Source organism: Thunnus thynnus, chromosome 3 (assembly GCF_963924715.1).
Source record: "Thunnus thynnus chromosome 3, fThuThy2.1, whole genome shotgun sequence".
Classification (NCBI taxonomy): Eukaryota; Metazoa; Chordata; class Actinopteri; order Scombriformes; family Scombridae; genus Thunnus; species Thunnus thynnus.
The window spans coordinates 25,965,250-25,990,287 of NC_089519.1; the positions used below are offsets into that span (position 1 = coordinate 25,965,250).

Sequence of the window (25,038 nt, forward strand, 5' to 3'; positions counted from 1 at the left end):
TTTGATTAGTGGCAATGAATGTAATGTGTATATGAAAAAGAGAGGAGCACCGCATGTACCTCAATTTGTCCCAAATATAGCACAATAAAAACATTTTGGTGGCAATTAAACCAAAACAGATCTTGAGGTTTAGTTCATATTCTTACAGTTTAGAGACATATTGCTCAATGCCATAAAGCTTAATGTTCTTGTTGCTGTAGCAGCAGAGTAGGAACACCAGGACGAAGAATAGCATTTCAACCTTGTATAAGTCATAGTGTCCCCAATGCCATTAACCCACGAGTACAGGAGTGAACACACGCCCTCTCTGTCTTTTCATATGTTTTCACCACTATTTATGAAATAAATTAGAAATACCAGCTCACGGTTGAATGCCTCCGTCGACCAATCAATAGCAGTTTACATCCATGTCTGTCCAGACTCATAATATTTGTGCTGAAGACCTTGAAGGAATTTAATTAAAAAGGTGTTAAATGTATTTTTCTTGTATGTGTTCACATACTTGGCCAATAAAGCTGATTCTGACAGAACACAAAGTTGTTGCCACGACAGTAGACAATGCATCAGATTATCGATGTTGCTGCAAAGAAGCAACAAATTCTAAAACGCGGACGCACAAACATCTTCAACCCGGCAGCGCAGAAGATCTATACAATCACCACAGTTTCAACGTGGACACCCAAGATTAGTGTCACTCATTCAGTATCCGACCAAATGTGAAATATGATCCCAATCTCCCCTTCTGTTCCTGAGTTACGGCATTGATTAATGGCCAGAGACATTATGATGTCACAGTGAAGTTGACCGTTGACCTTTTAGATATAAAATGTCATCACTTCATCCTATTAGACTTTTGTGTGAAACTTTGTCATAATCAGTGTACGAATTCTTGAGTTATGGGCAAAAACGAATTTTGTGAGGCCACAGCGACCTTGACCTTTGACCACCAAAATCTAATCAGTTCATCCTTGAGTCCGAGTGGACGTCTGTTCCTTCACAGGAATGGGACGGACAGACAACCCAAAAACACAATGCCTCTGGCCACAGCTGTCGACGGCGTGGAGGCATAAAGACCTTTTCGTCTGGGTGTTTGGAAAGATTTGGTCAACCTTGGAAATTTGATAAGACGTGACAAAAACAGGAGAAAGAACAACAACATCCGAGCAACTATAGTTGATACAAACAGAGTAGAGTTTTACTCCCGATTCAGTGATGCTCAGATGTAGATTTATGTAAACATGGCGTCACCTAACTACAGCCATTCCTGGTATAGCGCTTTACATATCAGAGACACACCTCACTATACTAATCCAAATAAATCAGTGCTTAATTCAGCCAGTGTCAATGTCAATGTAACACTCTGCCCTCATCCTGCCCTCCTGCTTTGCCTTATCATAGCTCTGCAGATCCATTTGCCACCAAAGGTCCCTGATGAGTCATTATGAGACATCTAATCCCTTAAGATCACAAAATGCTTTAGTCATTAGTCATGAGTGACATGTTAAAATCAATTCCAAGACAGCAGCGTAGTGTAGGGAGCCTAAAATGGGCATAAAATGTTGCCGTTTATTCTTAACACATATTTAAATAAACTATGACAGTTTAAAGTAACTTAATTAGATTTGAAGACAATGATTTGGTTTGAAAACAAATGTATAAATGATGTGTCTCTTCACTCTGCTGTGTCGTAACATCTTAGAATGAAAAGCTGTTAAAGTAAAACACATTTGATTTCTACACTTGGACAAAAGACAATATCAGAAAAATAGTAACACCTGCCACTTCTCATTGCATACTATGAATGCCGAGTTATGGGAACAGAGAACATTAAAACACAGTTCTTAAATCCTTCAACAGTCCAACAAATAGAAAGTAGCTTTAATGTTAGTTTTCTGCCATTTTATCCATCTTCTGAAGCTGAGCTGTATAGAACATTTAAATCAAAGTATTTACAGTAATATAAATAGATACAGTGGCGATAACTGTACATTTACAGCTTTTGGAGGTTCCAAATGAGCTTCAGGTTTAATCGTCGGTCTTTACATTGGCTAATTTCAAATTATTCATACTGTAATGTGGTTCCTCACATTTGTCCTTCTGAACAGCAAATCACACTCTGTGGAATTTCTGAATGCATCAAATATTGTTTCTTATTTTTGAAATCTCTGAAAGAATGGTAGCAGTGGGAGTAATTAGGCGTAAACCATTAGGTGTGGGGGCATTAACAATTGTCTGTCTAAACATGTTAACTCGTTTTTCTGTGTTAACAACTTTTAACATTTACCTCAAACAACCTTAAACATTTTTTCCACACGCTAATATCAAATAACATGTCTTCCCAAGGACTAATGTATATGGCACAGTATATAGATATCAACACCTGCTACAGCCCAACCTCATGTTAACTCAACACCATATATTCTGTCATTCAACGTGTGAAAATATCATGTGGTGCATGCCCTTTAAGTACGTATGAGCATCTGCTTAAAATGTAAATCTTAATGAGGTTTTGATTCACCTACAGAATATTTTTGCACATAAGCCTTTCAGGGGATGTTAATGCACAGCCTGCATATTGATTCATGAAGCTCTTGAAGAATTTAAAAGGTTAAATGATCAGTATAACCCCCCCGAGTATCACCATGTTGGCGCAGGGCCAAATGACAAGAGTATCAAGTAAGAAGAGGAGGTGAGGCGTCTAATTCTGGTGACCTGAGCCTACAGCACCTGGAGCCCTGGAAACACAATCTGGCCTGATTGGGGGGGGGACATGCTAAGACATACATCGTAGCTGAAGATAATCATATTTAAAGTTCTTACAATGCTACATTCATCCTTTAACTTCAAACATTTACACATCTAGTTGTAGTTACACATCTAGTTCTTTGCGTTGGCACACTTCTGCCACACTACGCAGTGCATGTACATATCACCTAACCCCACATGGACCGGCACATTCTTCATCCAAACATGGGTATGGATACTCCACTATAACTCTGTTGCGCCCTTGTTTGACATATGCAATCTGCAGCTGTCAAATGCACATATCATGAAGGCTGCATGTGCTCCACTTGAACATTTACACTACCTTTAAATATCTAACTCAAAATGAAGGCGATCTACAGTACCTAGTGCTGCTAATTTAAAGTCCCCCTCCAGTCAAGAACGTGTTTTTCTTCCTGTTCCTCCGGTTGGATGTTTGAGCTTCACTGTGCAGAATGATTTATGTGCACTAGAAGGCTGTTTTCACATTCATCCGTTCAAAGTAGAAAGTTTCTGAGCTCAATTTGAATCCGAGTTTGAGACGTGCACCTACGAGCATTATTTATAACACCACAACAATTTTGAGGCCAATCGTGGTCCAATATGCAATTTACACAAGTGTGATGTGGAAACTTGAAGCCTCAAGGGCACATACATGGAGAATGGATTTTGCAGTGAAGTAAGAGACATCTTGTATCCCGCAGTCTAACTTTTGAAATAAAAAATATTTTCATATTCATAGATTCTGTATTTCCCAACGAGGGAGAAGAAGTACAGTACATGTAATTTTGAGGATTTTTTAGGGAGGTTATTTAACTTTTTTGTGGAAACACCTTATCAGACACAAATTATTAGTCTAAGCAGAGTATTTTTATACATCTTCAAACATGTCTTGAGGGGATCTTTAAGGTTTTAGTGAAAATGTAAACTGCAGGTTATAATCACAGCAAATATTGATGTTTTCAATTTCAGGTTAATTTTTTTTTACTCCAACTCATCAAGAGCTAATCAAACTTGTGTTTTTTAATATTCAGACATTTAACAAGGAAGGACTCATGGCTATTGGCGATATAATGGATCAAACACATAAATTAATGTGATTATTGTTTTGCATCTTACAATATATTAGAATACTGCACATTTTCAATGTTAGGTAATTAGTTTTTAATGACCACAGCCTGTCTGTCTGACACGAAAGTTGACAATCTTGATAGAAATGTGGTAAAAACCAAACAACGGTCCTAGATCACAGTGAGACTCATCTACTGACGACCAATTTGGAGCTTTGGCGACCAAATACAGCCTGAGGAAAAAATCTGATGGTGTCAGAAATTTTAAGACCAAATTCTCACAATGTGACTGCTGCTACGATCCACGTCTACAAACAAACCAATCACAATACAACACGAAAGGACACAGAATACATTGGCCGGCGTGACATTTAATGAGTGCAGTTTTTTGAATAAAGGTATATGGATGACGCAGGCTGATGATGTTACAATTGTTACAATTTACGTTGTAGTGCTACGATTCACCATGCATTCATCGCACAATCTCACATGCCATTTCCAAGTTCTTTGCAGAAGATAGTGTACCTCTTGAAGCATTTTTGTTCTTAAAGCTGTTCTCCAACAAAACTCACAACTAAAAGAGAGAATTTGCAGCAATTGCCCTGAAGAATGAGAGCAATTTACATCACTCTGTAAGAATAGCTGAATCCAGGCTAATATGTACACTTTGTCTTTTAGATATTTCAACCTGTTTTACTGTTCTGCCCGGTTAGTTTTAGTGTCTTCTTTATTGTTCCACCTCCCTATGTTTAGCTTTTATCCTTTACGTCATTACATATTAATTTTCTTCACTGGTTTGCATGATCACATCTGTTTTTACCTTCTATGCAGCAATTTCTAAACTATAGAAGTGTGCAAGTAGTCTAAAAAGTCTTGTGATTTGGAAAAATGGAGGCATGGGTGAAATATAACAAAGCTGCAAAGTAACACTGGAGCAGAGATTCTGATAAATGGTTTTCTGAGGTTTCATTATCCTAAATTCTGTATTTCTCACTTGAACTGGCAGTGAATTTTGATATTCTCTTTCTGCACCACTCCTAATTCCAGTCATACAAGAGCCACAGCTGAACAAAATGTGTACATTCGACATCAAAGCCAGCTGGCCTCCTACAGTGACTAAGACCCTGACAAACCTATCTGACAGCTGTGTCCGATGATGAGAGGCACACTGGAGCAAATTCAGACTAACCGCTATATTTAGGACAATATAAGCAGGGGCAGAATCTGCATCAAAGCCTCCGACACATATAACATCGCTCTATATTGAGACCCCAGGTATGATATATAATCGGAGTACAATTATGTCAATTAGCACACAGAGGGACATGATCTCCAGCAGCAATAATGCAGCTTGCTTACTGTGCAGCTTCCTGCTGTCAGATGGGTATACTGGTCATCAGACCAAGCTACTGACAACAAATCTGACAGAGCCATTACTGTTTGCTGAGATGGGAGTAATAGATCTGCGGTCATCCATGTTATATCTGGTGCATTAAGAAGCATCAGCACAATACTGTAAAATGCTGTACACTCTAAGTATTGGAAAATTACAGAAAATACAAAGTGTCTGCCTCTAATGTAATTTTGAAAAAAAAGAAAGAAAACCACAGTATGAACTGGACATATGTAGAAATTAAAACCAGGCAAATAGTGGATTAAACCTGCAGTGCGGAGCTTTTACATATAAATGAATGTCTGTTGCATTCAAGCCATTGCCAAACGAGTTCACACAATGCTCATTAAGCCTATCACCACCAGCTAAATCACCATATACAGAGTTTTTAAATCTCATGTCTGGGGTGACATTCTCACGCTGGCCGTTTGGCCATTATTTGTGCAGCTCTTCTAGACTTTCCAAATGTTATCGGACCGAATGGATCAAATTCTGATAGAGAAACAAGTCATTTCGTGGGGGTTGTGTGACGCTCAGAACAATTTATCCACCGTTTTACAGCCACAACAGTAGGTTACGACCAGTGGTGTACTGGCATACTGGGACAAATCCCGGTGAGCTGGTGAACCATCAGAAAAGTGGACAGTCAAGACATATTCGCTTTAAGCGGCCCTCTCTGCGTGCCCGTCATTCGGGGTGCCCATGAGAGCATGCTGCATGCCTGTGGTCAGACGGCCAATTCAGACCAAATCAGGCGGCACGGCGCACCGCTGCAGAGTTGAGTGGAGGTGTTGGAGGCTGTAGGCGTGTTTATTTGTACTCTAGAACATAACTACTAGGAAACAATCAGAAAATAACGTTTTATTGATCTGATTCACAGGCTTTCTGACTAATCCCTCTCTTCATTCACTCTCCAGCTCACTCTACCACAGTTACTCTCTCTCTTGCTTGCTGGTGCTCTCAGCTTTCTCTCTCTCTTTTTCTCTCATCTTTTTTAAAAATGAGTCAGGAAGCCGACAGAAAAGTCTAACTTTACTTTTAACGTTATCAAACAAAGAGAAATGTCCTCTCCTTGTCCTAGTAACATCTTTGTATTCAGGCAATCACAGCCAAGCACCCCCCTTTACTGTCACTGCCAGAGGGGGGAGACAAAAGTCTTGCAGTCCTAAAGTTTAGTCTGTAACATAGTTGAGAAAAAAGAAAAGTAGTGTAGGGAAGGTTCTCAACAGAGTCAAACCAACATCTGCTGAACTGATTGAAATGATTCTGCTGCTTTAATTCGGTTTCTAATTCTATTAGAAACAAAAGAGTCACGCATAATGTGTTTGTGTGCATGCATATATCTACATTGTTATGTATACTTTTTTTTTTGTCTTCTTGTCCTTTGTCTTTTTTTTTTCTAACTTTGTGCGATTTATGTTTAAAAATTAGTTTAAAAATATTCCTAAAAAAGTCCAATAGACAAATAATGTCATTTTCTAAATTGCCCCTGTAATGTTTCAGCTTTATGTACGTTTTTGACCAACATATACACTCATATAACCTATATCACCTATTAGCTAATATTTAGGGATATAAACCCTTTGATTTATTGGTCTTACTCTTGTCAAAAACCATGTCAGTGCACTTCAAACACACTGCAAAACATGAACATCATCGCTAGATTCCAGAAAATCTCTTGGCAAGTTCCATTTCCTCTTTTAAAAACACAGCTGAGATGAAGGCCATTTACACATAACTCAACAAACATCGATGTTATCAGTCATCGCTGAAACAGGACACCCACCATTCAAACACTGGTGCTGTGATACATCAGAGCCTTAAGAACCGAGCACGTTAGTTCTGTTGCTGAGGAATGATCTGACAATCTGTTACACACACACACACACACACTTCCTGTGAACATCATGCTCTGCTCTGTTTCAGGCTACAATCGTCACTCATCGTGTCAGCGATCAATCACTGAGGCATGAACGTGCTTGAAGCTTTAACAGATCCTAAAACAGGCATCTGTACATTCTACACATGAATGAAGTATTCACGAGCAGGCTGTGTAAGCTATAATTATTTTGGACTGTGCTGCCACTGTTTAATCACCTTGTAATCACACACTGAACTTAACGAATGGTCATGAAATACAAAAGGCAATAAGAGACTGGTGAAACAAGATGTCAAGAAATACCATCCTTCTTACTTCCTTCTTCTCTTACAAGTTATTACTCATTGTTACTCTGTTTCTTCAATTATTTTGCAACCACGCACTGCGGCTGTTTTACTGTCATCAGTGATAAATGTTGCAATTCAGCATTTATCCAAAACCTCCCCTACGTGTTTGCTTGCACTGAGTTTTAGTGATGACATCCAGACATCCAATGACAAGTTTTATAACAGCTTCCCATTCAAACTATCTCTGTATGTACTGTATTTTATCTTGCCCTTCAGTGACAGCAACATATAGAAGGAAAATGCACCTGATGTATTAATAGCATTTTCCTCTTTGTATTGTACTCACAGTTACCTAATTTTAACAACAATCATTCAATTTATCGAGTAATTGATTGACAGAAAATTCATCTGGAACTATTTTGATAATTGAATAATCATTTCAGACATTTTTTCTGAGCAAAAATGCCAAAGAAATACTGGTTGCAGCTTCTTAAATGTGAGAATTGAAAGCTTTTCTGTGCAATACATGACAGTTAACGGAATATGTTTGGTTTTTGCACTTTAAGTCCAACAAAACAGTATATTTGACCTCACATTAGGTGGTTTTATTGGGCATTTTTTACTTTTTTCTGACATTTTATAGACAAAACCATTAAATCCAGGAACCCGCAACCAGGAAAAAAATTGATAATGAAAATAATCGTCAGTTGCAGCCCTAGTTGGGTGAGAAACTAAAGGAAAAATATACAAAAGTCTCTTACTAAGGCGTTAGGGCACCACAAGCTACCAGTACAACATTTATCCTCCTTAGCATACATTTTACAAGACTATGAACTCTCAAATGAGGATGAGACACCATCTCCCAAAAGAAATCATGTAGTGTTTTGATGATAAAACTGTGGAGCGCTATCTAACATGTTGGTCCTATATGTGTCAAACTGAGTTGAGATCTGGTGACTGTGACAGCCACAGCATATGATTCACATCATTTTTATACTCATCAAACCATCCAGTGACCCGTTGTGCCCTGTGGATGGAGGTATTGTCATGCTGGAAAAGCCGCATTCACACCAGGGTAAAAAGGTTTCATAATAGCATAAAGGTGCACATGTAGAATGACTTTCTCCTGATTTGCAGTGACCTTTCCCTCTGAGTGAGAGAAAATGCCCTCCATCTGTATGGAAGCACTCATTTATTTAAGTTTGGCCTTAAATTTGTCACCTATAATATAGTTTCAATATCCTAATCCTCCCACTAGGAAGATTATAGCCTATTAATGAGTAGACAGTATGACTCTACAGTGCAGTAACCGATTTATGCCAAAAGATGGAGCTACTGTTTTAAAAATAAACATGCCTGTGAAGAGTTGTATAGCAGTGACAGATGTGATAATAACCAAACACTGTCTGTGGGCAACTTCCACTGAAAACGCTGTTTCTGCTGCAGAAGTATTCTAAAAAGTCAGTTCACCCAAATTACATATTCTGCCACTGAAGTATAGTGGTATATAACCATGCAAGTTTAGAGATTTCTGCCTCCCCAAACTACAGCACAATTTAAGTGAAAATAATTCAATTTTGGTGCTCATATCATTGAAAAAAATACATTTAAAAAACAGAAACAGCATCCCTGTTGCTCTGTATGATCCACAGAACTCAATGTGAACAGTTTACACCAGGACATCAGTAGAAAGTGGCTCCGATGAAAACTGTTAAAACAAAACAAAAACAAAAAAAATCAGCTGTGCTTCTTACCTTCTTGTTGGAAGAGCTTTGGTGTGTACAACCCGAGTCCAGGTTGTTATTGGGGGCAGACACATTGTTCCTGAGAGAGGGAGACCGCAGCCCGTCCTCCCCTTCTCCTTCCTCCTCTTCCTCCTCCTCCCTCCCACTCTCCACCGAATGTTCAAAGTCATCACTGTCTTGGTCCATCTCTTCCTCGTCCTCATCCTCCTCCTCTTCCTCCTCTCCCTCTTCCCTCTCCTCTTCCTCCCTTCCCTGCTCCTCCCCACCCTCTGTCCTCTCCTCCGCCTCCTCCTCCTCTTGGTGGCCGCTGCTGTTGTTGTTCTCCTCCTCTTCCTCCTCCTCCTCGTCTTCGTCGCCCAGCGGCTGGCCTTGCAGCCGCCTCTGCTCTGCCCCCCACACCCATCGGGCTCCTTTCTCTCCTCCGTTCACCTCGTTTGGTGGGCCTTCTACGTCCTCTTCCCCTTCCTCATCTCCCCGAGGGCCGTTGCTGGCTCCCGACTCGCTGGGCGCCCATGGTTGTTCTCTCTCGTCGTCAACCTGCGATGCCTCAGGCTGGAAAGAGCCAGACAAAAACAATGTAATGCTTTTGAAGAATGGTCTAAAAGAAAATTTAATCTGTTGCAGTTATACTTGCCTAAAAGTTCCTGCTTGGCTACCAGCTCTCTATTCCATTTCACACCTTTAAGATGTTATTTCATATGCTTCTGTATCACTAGAATGCAATTTGTTGGATGTAAGTTGAAATTACCCTTTGCTGCAGCTGCTCGTCCTCCTCTACTACCCGGTTCATGTGCTCATCTTCATCGCCCTCCTCTGCCGCCTGCTGGGGTGCCCGGGCCGTGGAGGAGGCGTTACCTCGCACTGCCGGACCCCCCGGCCCCCGACTCCGCCTGCTGCTGCTGCCCCCCGACAGCAGATCCTGGTTCATTTCCAAAAGCCAGCTTGCTACCTCCTGGACCTTCGCTAGGCTGTCTGAAGAGGAGAAGGGCTTGACATGCTGCAAAGAGACACAAAAAGAGACACAGACAATAAGAATATGTTCATGATTTGCTCCTGTTCTACACTTAATTTGTGGTTCTATGGCAAAAAATCAAAGAACTGCTGAGGAAGAGAGAGAACAAGACTCATTGGAAATCAATCTGTACACACTAATGCATGCTTAATTGCTTACTTCCTCCCAAACAAAAGTGTGAATATCCCCCTCTTCATGTTCTATACTCGCTTCTGAATTACAATAATGGACAATAAACATTTGCTTTTGGAGCAACACTACTGCAGCTCAGCAGCAGACAAGGAAAAAAAAAAAATAAGGTGGGAGTGATTGTGTTTGGCTTCAGATCACACAGCATTGGATGCTCTGCCTCACATGAGGATGGATGGGCAGAATAGCCTTGAGAGCTACTTGTGTTCCAACGTACAACAAAGCCAATAAACAAAGTACAATCTGTCAAATACAAAAGCAAAACATGTCTTAAATGTACTAGCAGCCTGTCCAACCATTGTCCTTAAGATTTGTATAGTCTAAAAGCTTTGGGGAAAAAAAAGACATTCTGTTTATCCTCTAAATCCACTGTGTTGCTATGCATTTACCAGAAATCCATTGAATAAACACATTAGTCACATAGCTCGCCTCTGATATGTATCATTATATGTAGAATTCAAGGATAGGCACCAGAGCTTTATCTACAATGAGACAGCTTCTCCCTCTAACAAACAATCATAAGAGCAGCAATGCAGACAAGAATCAGTCTCAAGCAGCAGTCTAATCTGTCAACATCAAACCATCAAGTGTGTTGGGCTGAAGTTTCTTTCAGTCCATATATCCTTGCACCTGACTAAACATATGATGCTGTAAGGCATTAAAGGGATAGTTCGCATTTTTTTGAAGTGGGGTTGTATGAGGTACTTGTCCATAGTCAGTGTATTACCTGCAGCAGATGGCAGGTCCGCACCCCGCCAGTTTGGAGAGACAGGCAGGAGTACCGGCATGGAAGCTAAGCAATCTACTGCTGTGGACGGGGCCCATCAGCAAAACATATTTTAGCCACCTAAAAAAAGGCCCAGCTAAAAAAGAATCAATATCAGTTTAGCCGCAACAGCACTTTCTGACCCAAACAGCTGATCTGCAGCGTAATACAGTGGGCAGCATGCACCGCGGAAGTTCTGCGGTTGAGAAAATGTAGAGCCAAAGGAAAGAGCAGTCTGACGGCAAGGTAAAGTGGTGAAAATATTCTAAATATAGCGTACACTTAAACTGATATTTTTTAGGTGGGCCTTTTTTTAGGTGGCTAAAATATGTTTTGCTGCTGTAAACTATCCCTTTAATACACATCATCCACAGATTAAACTCAGACATGATGGATAATGATGTGGGGAGGAGACAGAGTGAACATCAGACACACTGGATAACAGGAATAGATGCCAATGTTGCATTAGCTGCACCAATTAGAGATGCACTGATCACACTTTTTTCGCTCCACATACAGTTTCCTACAGCTGAACCAATATCATAGAGTGATCCAATAACAGTCTTTTGTTCTTCTTCAAATTACAATCTGCACACTTTACTGTGTGGGATCACTGGGGTCACATGAGGTTGTAACTACTGTTCACATCATTTGTGAACTGTGAGTGGAGATGATGTTCATACACTTTGTTAAGCCCTGTGCAAATTTTAACTGTACTATTGTAGAACTATTATAGAACTGCAATGCTACAATTTTATAATGATACAATCTGAGAAACCGTATTTAATGTGGATCAGGCACATCTGGCTGATACCACATCTTTTTAAAAGGAATAGTTAAGACTTTTTGTGAAATACACTTATTCGCTTTCTTGCCGAGAGTTTGAGTGAAGATTAATACCACTAATGTGTGTACATTCAACAGGCGGTTAGCTTGTAATTAACACTGGAAGCAGGGGAATAGCCTAGCTCTGTCCAAAGATCCACATCTAAAGCTCACTAAATAACATTTATGCCGTGTTCACACTACGTCGGATGGATGGGAAAGATCGGAAAGACTTCCATGTTGAGGACTTGTGAGTGCTGACATCATCTGACAACCTCAGGAAGGGTGTATGATAACTGTGCTGGTTGTATGAGGGTTTAAAATACTGTGCATTGGAAAAAAAAAAAAAAATCACATTATATCCATTACATTTGGGTTTGAGCCTTTGGCTGACGTGAGGCATCCAGGTTCGCTTGGTTTTCAGGCGCTTCTGTTTTAATAATCGATAAGATACAGATATACTGGAGCTATATCCTAGTTCTAATGACAACTTGAAGGCCATTTACAAGTCGGAATCTAATATTTACGGTAACTCAGACATGACATGAACGCAGCATTAATGTTATATTTTGTTTGTTTAACACCTACAAAAAAATGTAAAAATGAGTTTTGAGTTTATGAGTTGTCACCATGAGGTTGCCAGTCAACTTTGTGCTAAACTAAGCTAATCTGCTGCTGGCTACAGGTTCATATTTAGTGTACAGATGTGAGAGAATGTTCAGTGTGTCGTACGGTGATAGTGACAGCATTGTCACCTCCGCCATTATCACAGTTGTTGAAACTTAATGTCTGACATAAGAGACCCCATAAAAGTCGCCATTGTTGCTTCATGTCAAATCGTTTCCCCTTTTTACTTTCCAAATTGGGTTCTACTCCAATATATTAATCTACTCTTCTGAAATTTTAGTAGCCAATTAAAAAACTAATAGGCTATTCCACTGGGAGCACTGCTTTATTACATTTTGGATTATTCCATTACACCCTTCAAAACCAGCAGTTACACACTTTTATCATACAAATTGTTAATAGGTCTCCCTCTCATGCAAGCCTCATACACGATCACAGGGCAGCCAGAAAAGTCAAAAGGTATTAACAATATTTTAGACACAGTATTTCTCTCCATGACGCTCTCTAAAGCGAGCTTGTGATATTAGGCTACACATATAAACATAACTGACTCGACTCCTTCAGATATCTGGCCAAGCTACCAAATAGGAGACAAGATCTCAGTTGCCAACGTCACTACCAATCACACTGGATTTAAAACAGCAACAAAGCCATAAAAACACAAGATTACACAAATTACTTCATTCTTGCATCTGAGGCCACATCACAGTCTGTTTATCTGGTTGCACAACTGAAAAAGGAGGATGGTAAAACGTGGTTTATTTCTCTCAAAAGAAAATACTGGCACCCAAGACAATCCTTCTTTAAATAGATGGAAGTTTTACTAGTACTAGAAGAAAAGTTTTTATTTACACGTGATAAATTTCAGACAAATCAGCTTGTGGAGTACACATATTGAATTTGCTAGTCAGGTTTTAGCACAAAGTATCTTTTGAGCGCTGCACTTTGAGCGCTGCGTTTGGCACAAACTTTTCTAAACAGATGCTGCCTTTTTCGCAGATACATTTTTGTATAAGAGCGATGTATGGTTAGCTTTTCAGTTGAGTCAAAATAGCGCAATATGCACTGAGATTCAGTGTTGTAAAATGGACATTTACTAAGGATTTGCAACATTTTTTGGCACGCTCTAAATGGTCAAACAGTTCTCTAAAATTTGGAAATACTGTGAAAATAAGACCCACACAGTTCTCAAAAGAAATTTAAATTGATGCACAAAATTTACTCTACTGACTCAATATTCAAGTGGCCAAAAAAAGGCTCCAACAGTACAGTAAGTGGGATGTGTGACTCGTGGCCTTGTCTGCTCCAAGAGGTAGTAGGCTGAGTAGGTAGCATGCAAAGCAGTTCTTCAGGCTTTCTAGTAAGAATGACTTACACGAGCAGCTGTCAGACAAGTTGCAAACATTCTTTATGCGAAACCTCCACATACATGATCGGTAGCAATGAAGTACTGTTTTTCACAATAATAAGACCAAATGAAAGCCATGTGACATATTCCACAAGTCAGAAAAAAGCATATAAACTAAAGATTAATTTACAGTGTGTCACAACACAGTTACATCATTATAGTAGATCACACAAGTTCTTTCTTTCACATTTCTCTGTTTATTGTGATTTACACCCGTAAATTGGGGGTGATGTTGCATAAATTTCTCCAAGTTGTCAACAGTAAAGATAAAATAGTGTCTTCCAAAATGTTATTTAACTGTGAACCAAAAAAGGAGAGAAGAGGAGGACGGTTTGGCACAGATTTCTCAGCCTAACATTTCATTTGTAAAAGCAAGTCTTTCTAGTTCTTTTGTTTTCTTGTGGACTACCTACATATGACAGTTCACTACTGCGCACGTTAGGTCAAAGATTCACTACTGGTCATACACTGAGTGAGAAGAAGTTTATTTCTGTCTGTTAAATCTTACATAATCTTGATTAATGTAACTAAAGGTGCCAATTGGCTTTTCCAATGTCCACATGAGATCTCTAGCTTATCTCGCTAATCTTAACTGTGACAAAGTTGACAAAGCTTTGCAGCCTGCAGTTCCAAATCTCCTCGATGCACTACATAAGAGATAAGAAAATATTTTTAGTGGGCTCACATACTTTATCTGTTTCAGTGGAAACCAATTGCTTTGACCTTGAGGAAAATGTCACAGGTCCCTTTGTAAGGCTTCTTCTCGCCTTTGCTGTATAGTCCCCAGTGCTGTGGTGGGAAGCATTAGACCTATCTCGGATTGCACAGCCCCCCTCGGGACTGCCAGTCCATTGCTGCAAGCTCAGAGGAGGAAGGACTATGAATAGCTAGAGTTGTCCCTGCCTTTTACTGGAATGGCCGAGGTTCCGTAATTAGTTTCCTAAACATGGCATGAAATTTGTTTGTTGTTATTGTTGTTCAAACAATTGTTAGCAGTGCAAACAGGGTGAGAGAGACTGACTGATGCTGATGAAATGGGGAAAATGTAACTCAGTTCTTTATCTTTTTTTTTTTTTTTTGACAAAAGCTTCAGTGTTCTTGTACTTTAAAAAATGCAAATTATACCTTAAAACAGTTTCTTGAAAAAAAACTTTTCTAAACATGTTCATATCATTGAACATTTTCCATTCATTGACAGTCAAATAGACCTGAGCAGAAAACAAAACAATGAGTTATACAAGCAGTTCTGTTGTTCAGGCTTATATAGTGGTTGAATTTGTATTTTGGTGCATCCACCACCAAAGACAGATTATTCTAGCAAAACTCATACTAAGAACAAAGAATTGGCCTTTAGTATAACATACACAAATTTAATTCATAACCCTCCATTCTTAAATCTACAAGAGCAGTGAAGAGTACAAAAATAGCTGTGGGGAGCTGGGGAGGGCAGGTGTGAATTATATCTCCTGAAGCAAACAGGTGACACAGGTGGCCGGAAGATTGAGAGCCACTGAGAGCAAACACATCAAATTAGATCAAACATCAGACGTCTTGTTTTCTCTCAATTTATGGTTTTAAAGATCAAGAAGAGGCGTGCTTGGTTTAGAGTCAAACACTCTGCTTAGTTCATCTTTTTAACAATACAACTATTTATTTGAGGAACATGAGCCAACCTTCTTTTGAAGTTAATGTGAAAGGGGTCGCTCTTGGTAACAAACTTACAGAGAATCCATAGAGAGGCTCCGCTGAGCTCTACAGAGCATTTTAGCATCTTTCAGCTCATTGTTTTGGTTTCCCAGTGCACAAACTCCGCTCCACTCATCAATCTCATTTCCAGCCACAGCAAACAGCTATTTAAAAAAAGCTTTGACCAACCTGCTGAACGCTACCTGTCCAGCATCAAACAACAAAGTCGATGTCTAACTGGTGAACTTATGGAGCACTCAGCCATTAGCAGCTGATGAAACAGATATTATTCTCATTGGTCAGGAGATCAAAGCAGAGCTAAAAATGGTGAGTATTGGACTTGTATTTGTCAGGAGGCCAAAACCTGCTAGATGTCTAAAAAGGCAAATGTTTGTGAACACGTCAGCCATAACAACATCAGAAAAGTGCTAATATATCAATATTGCGTTTACAGCTTTATCCACAAAAAACAATGACTGTAGCTTTAACAGTTCAATTTGCTAACCAGTTTGTGACATGCCAACTTAATCAATATCTCTTTAATTGTGCCCTTAAGCATATTATTTTAAATGCGTACTGGCCAAAAGATTACCCACTTTTCTTAAAATAAGATGTACATAAACCAGACCTGATAGTGTATGCCCAGCAGTCTGGCAGAGCAACATACATGCAGGCAGCCCCTGGTGTAGCTGCTGATGGGGAAGGCGGGTTGGGATTTCTTCAGTGTGCTGTGCCAAGCTGGCACTTCACAAATAAAGCCACAGCTGTGGCAAACACATTCAGGACTTGAGCCTTGTGCACAGACTCAACATGGGGCACTTCAGCAAGAGTATGCTTCTCTTAGGTGGATTTGGACAGAATTCCCTGCATGCTGTGATGGGTGGGCAACAGGCATGCATTAACTTTCAATGGACAGTGTCGGACCAGCACAGGGTTTTTTTGTGCGTCAATTTCCAGGCCACCTCCATCAAAATCAGGGTCCCTACAGATCCTTAAAAAGTCTTTTTATTTTTTTTGTAAATCAAGGTCTAAAGATGTCTTAAAATATCTCTCTCTATATATATATGAGGATAAATATTGTAATGTTTCTAGTACTGGGACAAGACCACAACAAATAGAAATAATGTCCGACCTCTCACAGAGAAACCACAGCTTACATTAACACATAAATGCAAGTTCAAAGAAGCGTGATGTGAACTTTGTGAAACTTCCCTATTCACCAAAATGCAGGTTTTGTTTTTGTTTTGTTTTTTTTATTATTATTTCAGCTGTCATGCTTTCAGATATTTCTGATTACTTGTAAGATTAAATCGACTGGAAAGACCTTCTGAACAAAACAAGGTACAGCGCTCCATGGTTTTATAGAAGACTAAACAGATCTAATCATAAATTATTGTGATTGTGAACGCTACATGCAGGAAAATCGCATCGGACTATTTAGAAATGCTCTCAGAATTACCCTTGCATTGTGTAGTCTATAAGTTACTCTAAGAAGATTTCAAGGGGGAAAACACAAGTAGGTCTATGTACAGAGTTCCAGCAGCTACGTTCAAATTCAGCCATATATGCCTGATGTTATTCATCAATCATACCATTTAATGTAATCACAAACATATAGTGAGAACAACAGTTGCATAACCCTCCCTATGTAAGGCTTTTATAGTTTCAAGGGCAAGGCCCACATTGGCATCATCTATTCAAATTTTATATATACATATACACACACACATACACACACATACATATATATTTAGCCTAAACGATCAGTGTCCGACTACAACAACTGGGTTGCACGAGGGCCAAAAGAAGGCACGCACACGTGCACACAAATGGTTTTAAAACTATGAGTTACCACCTCCAATGCTGATTTGGGGCCAGGAAAAACCTGCCTGCCCTACCACACAGTTGGCATCCTACCAGTGCAGAACTAGACCTGAGCTACAAGTCAGTGAAACCTTATTTATGAGCTACGTTTACAACACCTCAGTGTTTTTCTGACAGTGCATGGCATTGTTCAAACAGCTGCAGCGCTCCATCACTGCTGATTCAAACTAAACCCAAAGGCAGTATGAGATACAATCTAATCACGGCTGTAAAGTCTTATTTGAAATTAGCTGAACATTTGTTTCACAAATTGTTGCTGTTGTAGATTTTGGTGTTTATTTTTCAACATCAAAATGTCTCATTCTGCACAATATATCACAATTCTTTTAAAAAACAAATTTAAAGAATCCTAATCAAAAATGTTTGTCTATGTTATGTGTTTAGGAATAAATGACATGTCAATATATCTTTAGGAGATTTTTTTTCAATTCTGAAATATAGATATCAATAATAGTACAACACTATGCCTCAAAAGGTGGCAGCACTTCCTGTATTTAAAGTAATTTATTTTCCTGCCTTAAATTGGCTGCCAGTAAATAACCGTTTTATTCCAGTTGGTTGGGAAGTCACTGTTTTAAAAAGGTAAAGAGGGACAAGGGACAAGAAAGCTTTTTCTCCCATCAGAGAGTTTGGTCAGAGGTGTAATTAGTTTTCAAATTTGTGCCAAAAGCAAAATAGTAGAATCCCTTGAAAATGTTCCACTATGCAGCACAGTAAAGCCTTTCTGTTATTAAAAAATGGCGTCATGGTGTGTGAAGAATCTCATCATAGTTCAGTAATTGAGGTAATATGGTAGCCTGAAATAATTTTGGCCCAGATAATCTTACTGATTTCATACTTGAAACATTCTTATTTGTTATCCTGAATTATAAAAAAAAGTGTGACATCTGGAAAAAAATAATAATTCAAGTTAACGATTAATATGCTGATGAGATTCTGTGTTTGATGATGGATTGAGAAAACTGAGATCCTGGGGGGGGGGGCTGAAGTGTGACAATTATTTCTAGCTTTGAAAAAGGGGCGACAATTATTTCAAGGCTACTGGATACAGCTAAACCTTGTTGAGAATAAAGAAAAGAAAATCACAAGGCTGAGCTGAACATCCCCAAATGGCAGCGATAAATCACACCAATGTGACCTTAATAGAACAGTGTGAGAGAGCAGAGAAGATATTGGCTGTTCACAAAGCACATAGTAACAGATATAGATCGAGCAGCAGATGTAAGTGCGGCGAGCTCCGCTTAAGCTTTCAAATATGAATAGTGGGACGATGGTGAAAATGGAGCGAATCACAAGTGGTGTCTGGAAGCTGAAGGACACCTTCTACTGTATTATAACTGCTTCCTTAGCGATTTTAAACATGTGACACTAAAACTAATAAGAGTAATGAGGGTTTTAACATGTCGAAACGCAATATAAGAGTTAATTTTCCAGGACTCAGACAAAGTCTTGTAATCCTATAAATACACCTACATTTGTTGAACCCTCTGTCTCCAATTCAACACAGAGGCTATTAATCGATGGTTCTATTTAGAGCTGGTGCCCTGTGATGTCTCAAAGGAAGAAAGTGAAACCTCAAACCCTGGGCTGATTGACAGAGGGACAACATTTTTCCACATTCACTTCACAGTGAAGTACTTCATTCTGTGACAATCCTTTATGAGGAAAACAAAAAAAAAACGACTTCCATTCAACATAGAAGTGACATTAAGGTTTTGTCTATAGCCTCCTCTAAAACTGTCATTTATTATCTATCTTTCATTAGAGCCGTTGCCATGCAACAGCCAAATAATACAACGTTTTCCTTCATGGATTTCTATCATTACTCGTGAGAGCATAAATCTTCTTGGACACCAAGAGAATCAATCTTCTCTACTGTGAAAATGGCCTGCAGCCAGAAGGACTCTGGAAGGGACTTAAAATCCCAGTCAGTGCCAGCCAACTATTAAAACAATCATGAGCATAACAAGCAGTGAAGCAGGGGGAACCCTAGACGCTATAGCCATGAAATAGAGGCCTGTGTTAGAGCAAAGTCATTCACATACACTGGCAAGTGCACGCAAGCACTCAGACGCACACAATCTTGTTTGGCTTTTATTTGTTCCATTAGAAAAGCCTTTTTTCTCCAAATGAGGAAGGGCAGCAATCACTGTAAACCGCAGGCAGTCTGAAGGCATCCATTTAAATGACTCTGCTAGCTGAAAGCCAAGTCCACTGTTGTCAAGGCAGCAAGACAGCCATTAAATCACCTGTTTCCATTAGAGAATCAATTACTGCGCTGCTCTCCCTGGTAGCACAGTTATTATACCTGAGAAATGGTTTTGGACAACCAAAAGAGATAAACAAGGAAACTGGACACATGGTGCTTTCTGCAATATGCTGTCAGGGCCCCATATGTTTCCTGCATTGCACACGGGTGATAAACAAACAAATAGCATAAATGCTGTCTGCTCAGGACGCATGGAGACACAGATGTGGCTGTGTCAGTGGGCGCTGACGCACTGTTACCTTTGGTTGAGGTGGGCAGCCAGTGGCCAGTCGCTGCAGCTGTTCTGAAGTATGGCTGCAGGAGAGGAGATCTGAGCAGCAAGCTGTGCGGCCCAGTCTCTTCATCAGAGAAGAGATGATGCTGCAGCCACAGCCACACATCGACTTGCTCATTAGTAGCCTGGCTGTTCCTGGGTTAGAAGATGTGTAGGAAAAAAAAAAAGACACAAGCTGCGAGCTGTAGTCACTTCCTGGTCCTCGCCGAATCCCCTCAGTTGTCCTCACAGCTGATGCTTTTATTGTAATGTATTCCACATGCTGCTGATCCACAGGTACTCCGTCACCGAGATCAGGTTGGTTTTATCTACAGTCAACGTGATACAGATGCCGACGCTCACCTTAATCCAAACTGAGGGCACTTGAGTTGGAAAGTACAGTTTGTCGGTCCATTTCCCTCGTGATTGCTTGCCACTTACTCCACTCCCTCTTGCTGTACTTTTATCTCTGAGCAGACACACAAACCTCCTTCTGTAGCTCCTTTCTTTTTGCCAAACTCACTCCCATCCACAAAAACACCTTCACCTGATATTGGAAATAACACACAAGATGCAATGTCTGCTACTACTCCCTTCTGCCTCCCACAATCTCCATCTGTTTCTTTCCACTCCCTCCACTGCCTTCGGCTGCTGTGCAATGAGGATGCTATCCCCGTCAACGCTGCTGCCACCACCACTGTACACACACACCCCACCACCACCTCCACCTCCAGCTCCAGCTCCAGCTCCAGCGGTAAACCACTCAGACTGAGCTCCTCCAACTTGCCGATAAAAGTGCTTCCCTCATATGACATTCGAGCTCCTGGTTGTTCCATTAATTGAGGACGCAGTGGACAGAATATTATAAGAAATCAGAGCCACTTTGCATGCACCAGAAGGAGTGATAAGCAGGATACAGTCAGGATGTGGTGGGGGAGGGGTCCAGGCTAAGCATTTAGGGAGACAATAACGGAGCAGACAGGATTATTATGGTAATAATCTGTCACTGCGGCCACGATGCAGCTGATGACTGCTGTAATAATCAGGGAAATAAAAACTGTCACTTTAAAAGGCTGAAAAATCCTCACAATCCTCACATTGTGACAGCCTCCCTAACACTGAACATATCAAGGCTGCAGTTACTGAGCTTTTATTACAGTTATTTACAGTTATTACGCTTTAATTATTCTATCTCGATATAACACATTATATGGTGCTATAGTTTAATATGTCTAAGATTGGTGACAGTTCAAATATTTGCGGTGCAAAGTGCATCCTTTTTTTTATTCTCTTGCCTTCCTTCACTTGTCCCAGCTTCAGTGACACTGCACATTTAAAATGTTTAACCTGATAAACCTGGTGATGCTCAGGGACGACATGAAGCTTATAGTTACCAGAGCTGAGGAAGCCGGGAGGCCTCGGGAAGGGAGGGATAGCGAGTTGGAGAGGTGGTGTTAATAGCAAGGCAAAGATAGGTTGACAAAAAACTGAGAATGGGTTCTCTGTTAAGGGAACAGCAGCAGTTTGCTATTAATAGCACACACACACAAAATAATACTGATGACTATTCAAAAACAGTGTCTCCTATAACCACTGATATGAAGGGAAATGGTAATGACTATGCAGATGCTGCAGAAATATTAAAATTAAGCACGCATGGCTACAAGAGGATGCTGACTTTTATAGATTAGTATCACACAACAAGAATGTATTGACTATGGATGTTTCAATCAATTTTTTGTTTTGGCCCTGAACTCACAGCTCTTTAATAATGGGTATCTGCTTATTTACCTAAATGGCACAGTTGCCAAGCGCACACTCGAGCTACAACCTGAAAATCATATGACAGAATTTAATTCATCCAGAAAGAAATGTTGTTGCCAAAGATATTCAGTATGTCTTGTAAAATACTTGTATACAAAGCAACAAAAGCTAGCAAAGTTGTTATATGCATCTGGCACATTAAAATCACAGCTGTACCCTACTAAATCTGGGACACCTGATTTTTCACAAGCTTCTTGATCCAAATACTGGAGTTCCTGGTTCAAAACTAATTACTTCATATCATAACTATTCATATATGAATGAAAGTGTAGCTGGATGAAGGTGACTTCTGACACTTAAATGATGCCATGAGTTAGATCCTTTTGCTTGTACAGTGGTTTTACAAAGTGACATTTCTTCCCTAACAAAACGATTGACCGAGCGTTGACACCAGCTCGCAGAGAGCACACAAAACCGACACAGATACCGATCCTTAGCATCGGCTTAGGATATCTCAAGTACTGACTACTGACAAGAATCAGCAGGGATTTCCAAATAAATCGTTGTCTGTGCAGAGCACTTCAGTAGAAGCATGTCTTCAAACAGTTAAGAGTATTACTAAATAATCAGAGCTGCACGTAGCAACAATCTGTTGCCAGGCAAAGTCAACACGTTGGCTGATTTTTTCTTTTTTTTGGTGAGGTTTCAGGGCGTTTTTTAAACTGTGAAAAACTAAACTAAGTGGCAAAATGTTTTCTTTCTAGTGGGCAGGTTTTGTTTGAAGTTACGTGTGTGCTGGCATGCATCACATAGATACGCAGCATCATCATCCTCCATCCTACAAGTGCAACAAGTGAATCTAAAAATAGAACAGTTGTAACTGAAACAAGTTTTCCCTAAACCCCAGTGAGAAGTTAGCATAAAAAAACTTCCTTTGTGTGAATTTCACTGCTGGAATGTTTTTTTGCAATCTGTGGCCAAAGTCAATGTTCTGACTGTGTAGAGATTAGCTGTAGCTAGCTAGCAATGTATGAACTGACTGACACTCATGTGTCTGTGTTTATGTGACCACTTCAACAACTTTAAGTCTTTTTTTCTATTGTTAGACTCGGACAGATGCTTCATCTTAATTCTAGCCACCTAGAATGAATTTGCATCTATTCACCTCTCCACATTGACTTTATATACACGACTATACTGCTTCTAAAATTTGCTCTGTGTTCAATACATAATACACTTACAAAGAGGACAATTAAAGTGTACATCCACAGAGAGGACTTTGCACCTGGGCTGTCCATCCTGTTCAGTATTCAATGCACTGGCTCAAAATCGCACTCTAAATTCGACTGCCATTAGCCTCTTTTCAGGGGGATATTGCAAAAATGACAAGAAATGTTATTGCTCCATCCATTTATTTGGGTGAAGTGCATCATGCTTTAGTGTGCAGCTGTGACCGACTGCCGATTGCGCCCAACATAAAAGGTGGCGGGGTGGGAAGAGTAATAATGAAGCACTTAAAGCTGTTCTCTGTGCTCGCTCACTGGCACATCTTTGTGCTGTTGATAGTAGTGCTACTAAAAGGTGACACCTCACTGTGATTCACTGCAACAGAGATTTCCTGAAACACCAGGTTGCCATCTCCCCGGAACAAACAGTACATCAGGGGAGAAATTGAACAAGAAAGCACAGAGACTAAATCATCAGAAACAATCTAGTATGTCAAACTGGAACAAGGACAGAGGGTTGCATTAATAAAGTCCAGCCTTCATTTAATATATGCGGCAGCTTATTGTGAGCTGAAGCAGCACATCAAGACGCCACAGTGTCTTCATCTTAAATCACAAGTGTTCCATAAGCAAAAATAAGCTGCGTTTTCACCGTTTTGCTCTTTTCTCATCCAAGACTGAAAGACAAGGCAGGGTGAAAGGGTGCCCTGTTCATTATTTATGAATATTGCTTATCACTGTGTCAGCTCACTGCTTCAATATTGATCCATAAAGCGGAGACTCACTGCACCATAGCAGAGGGTTTCAAAGGGAAGACATTACAACAGAAAGCTTTAACATGCAGCAACTATAGGGAGCATTAAACCCCTGTGGGCCAACTAAACTAGCATATGATGTGACACGGTATTATTATTTGTCTTATGAAAAAATGACAACATAAATTACTATATAAACACTACAGTCTACCAACACAACCAATAATCAGTACTGCATTAACTGAACAAAAGCTGATCAATACTGTGCTCTGTAATGATCTGTGGGTTTTTTCTTGCAGTCAATGAGAAGACTCAGTCCTTGGACAAAGCTGTTAAAGAGTTTACAAGAAGTGCAGTGTGCAAATTATATTTTTTTAAAAAACTTTAAAATACCACCATTATTATCATTAACTAGATTAAAAATTAGGAAAAAAATCTCACTATATGTATAAGAAGGCCATGAATGGATGATAACCCTCTGAGACCTACAAGATTACATTAAAAATGAAAGGCAACTAGATTAGTTTGAGGAATCCATATGCAGCAGATGATGTAAAAACAAAACAGTAGCCCGAAGGCCAATCGCAGCCTTTTGTATTTTAAATTCAACATCAATGACAAATGAAGTCGACCCATGACCTGCATGATGATAACTGAGCTCATTTCACCACAGACAAGCGCACTGCCGCACGAAAAAAAAGCTGCGTCATCGTCGTCTCATCTTCCATTGTCTACTAAAAAGCGACATCATTACAAACGATCTCTTCATACATCACTGTCTTGAAGACTATAGCGCTCATTATCAACAAAAAAAAACAAAAAAAAAGACTCACATTCAACCTCAGTTATTGTGATCAACACATGTATAACCTTTAATTAGCCCAATTCATTGCACTTTAAAACTGTAAATTGATGTTTCTGCATTCACGGTTTATTAAATTGGATATTTGCTGAAAAAAGGGAGCATTAAAATGTGTCTCAGCATGTCGGAGGTCTGTGTCAACAGCACAGACAGTTTGTGATTAGAGAGAAATCTGCCCGATGTGTAAGAGATTCAAAGTTTTGTAGCTTCAAAAATTATTTTAGCACTCCCAGAAATACATTAATAATTCTATTTCCAAAAAACTTTGACTCCAATTCACTTTAAGTTATCCCTAATTATACCCATATCGGGCCTCTCGCCATTATTCTTACTGAAAGATAACATTTTATTACATAGTGGCATTTAAACCATGAA

General features: G+C 39.7%; 1 protein-coding gene across 1 annotated transcript in view; it reads right to left on the reverse strand.

Moving 5' to 3' along the window:
- Window positions 1-25,038, reverse strand: part of fbxw7 (F-box and WD repeat domain containing 7) — a 126,426-nt gene that overhangs the window by 73,939 nt on the left and 27,449 nt on the right. Inside the window, exons 4-5 of the mRNA XM_067584989.1 lie at window positions 9,886-10,134; window positions 9,147-9,689 (exon numbers count right to left, since the gene is read on the reverse strand). Of these exons, the coding sequence (XP_067441090.1) occupies window positions 9,147-9,689; window positions 9,886-10,065 (723 nt within the window). The 5' untranslated portion in view covers window positions 10,066-10,134. The remainder of the gene's footprint in view (window positions 1-9,146; window positions 9,690-9,885; window positions 10,135-25,038) is intronic.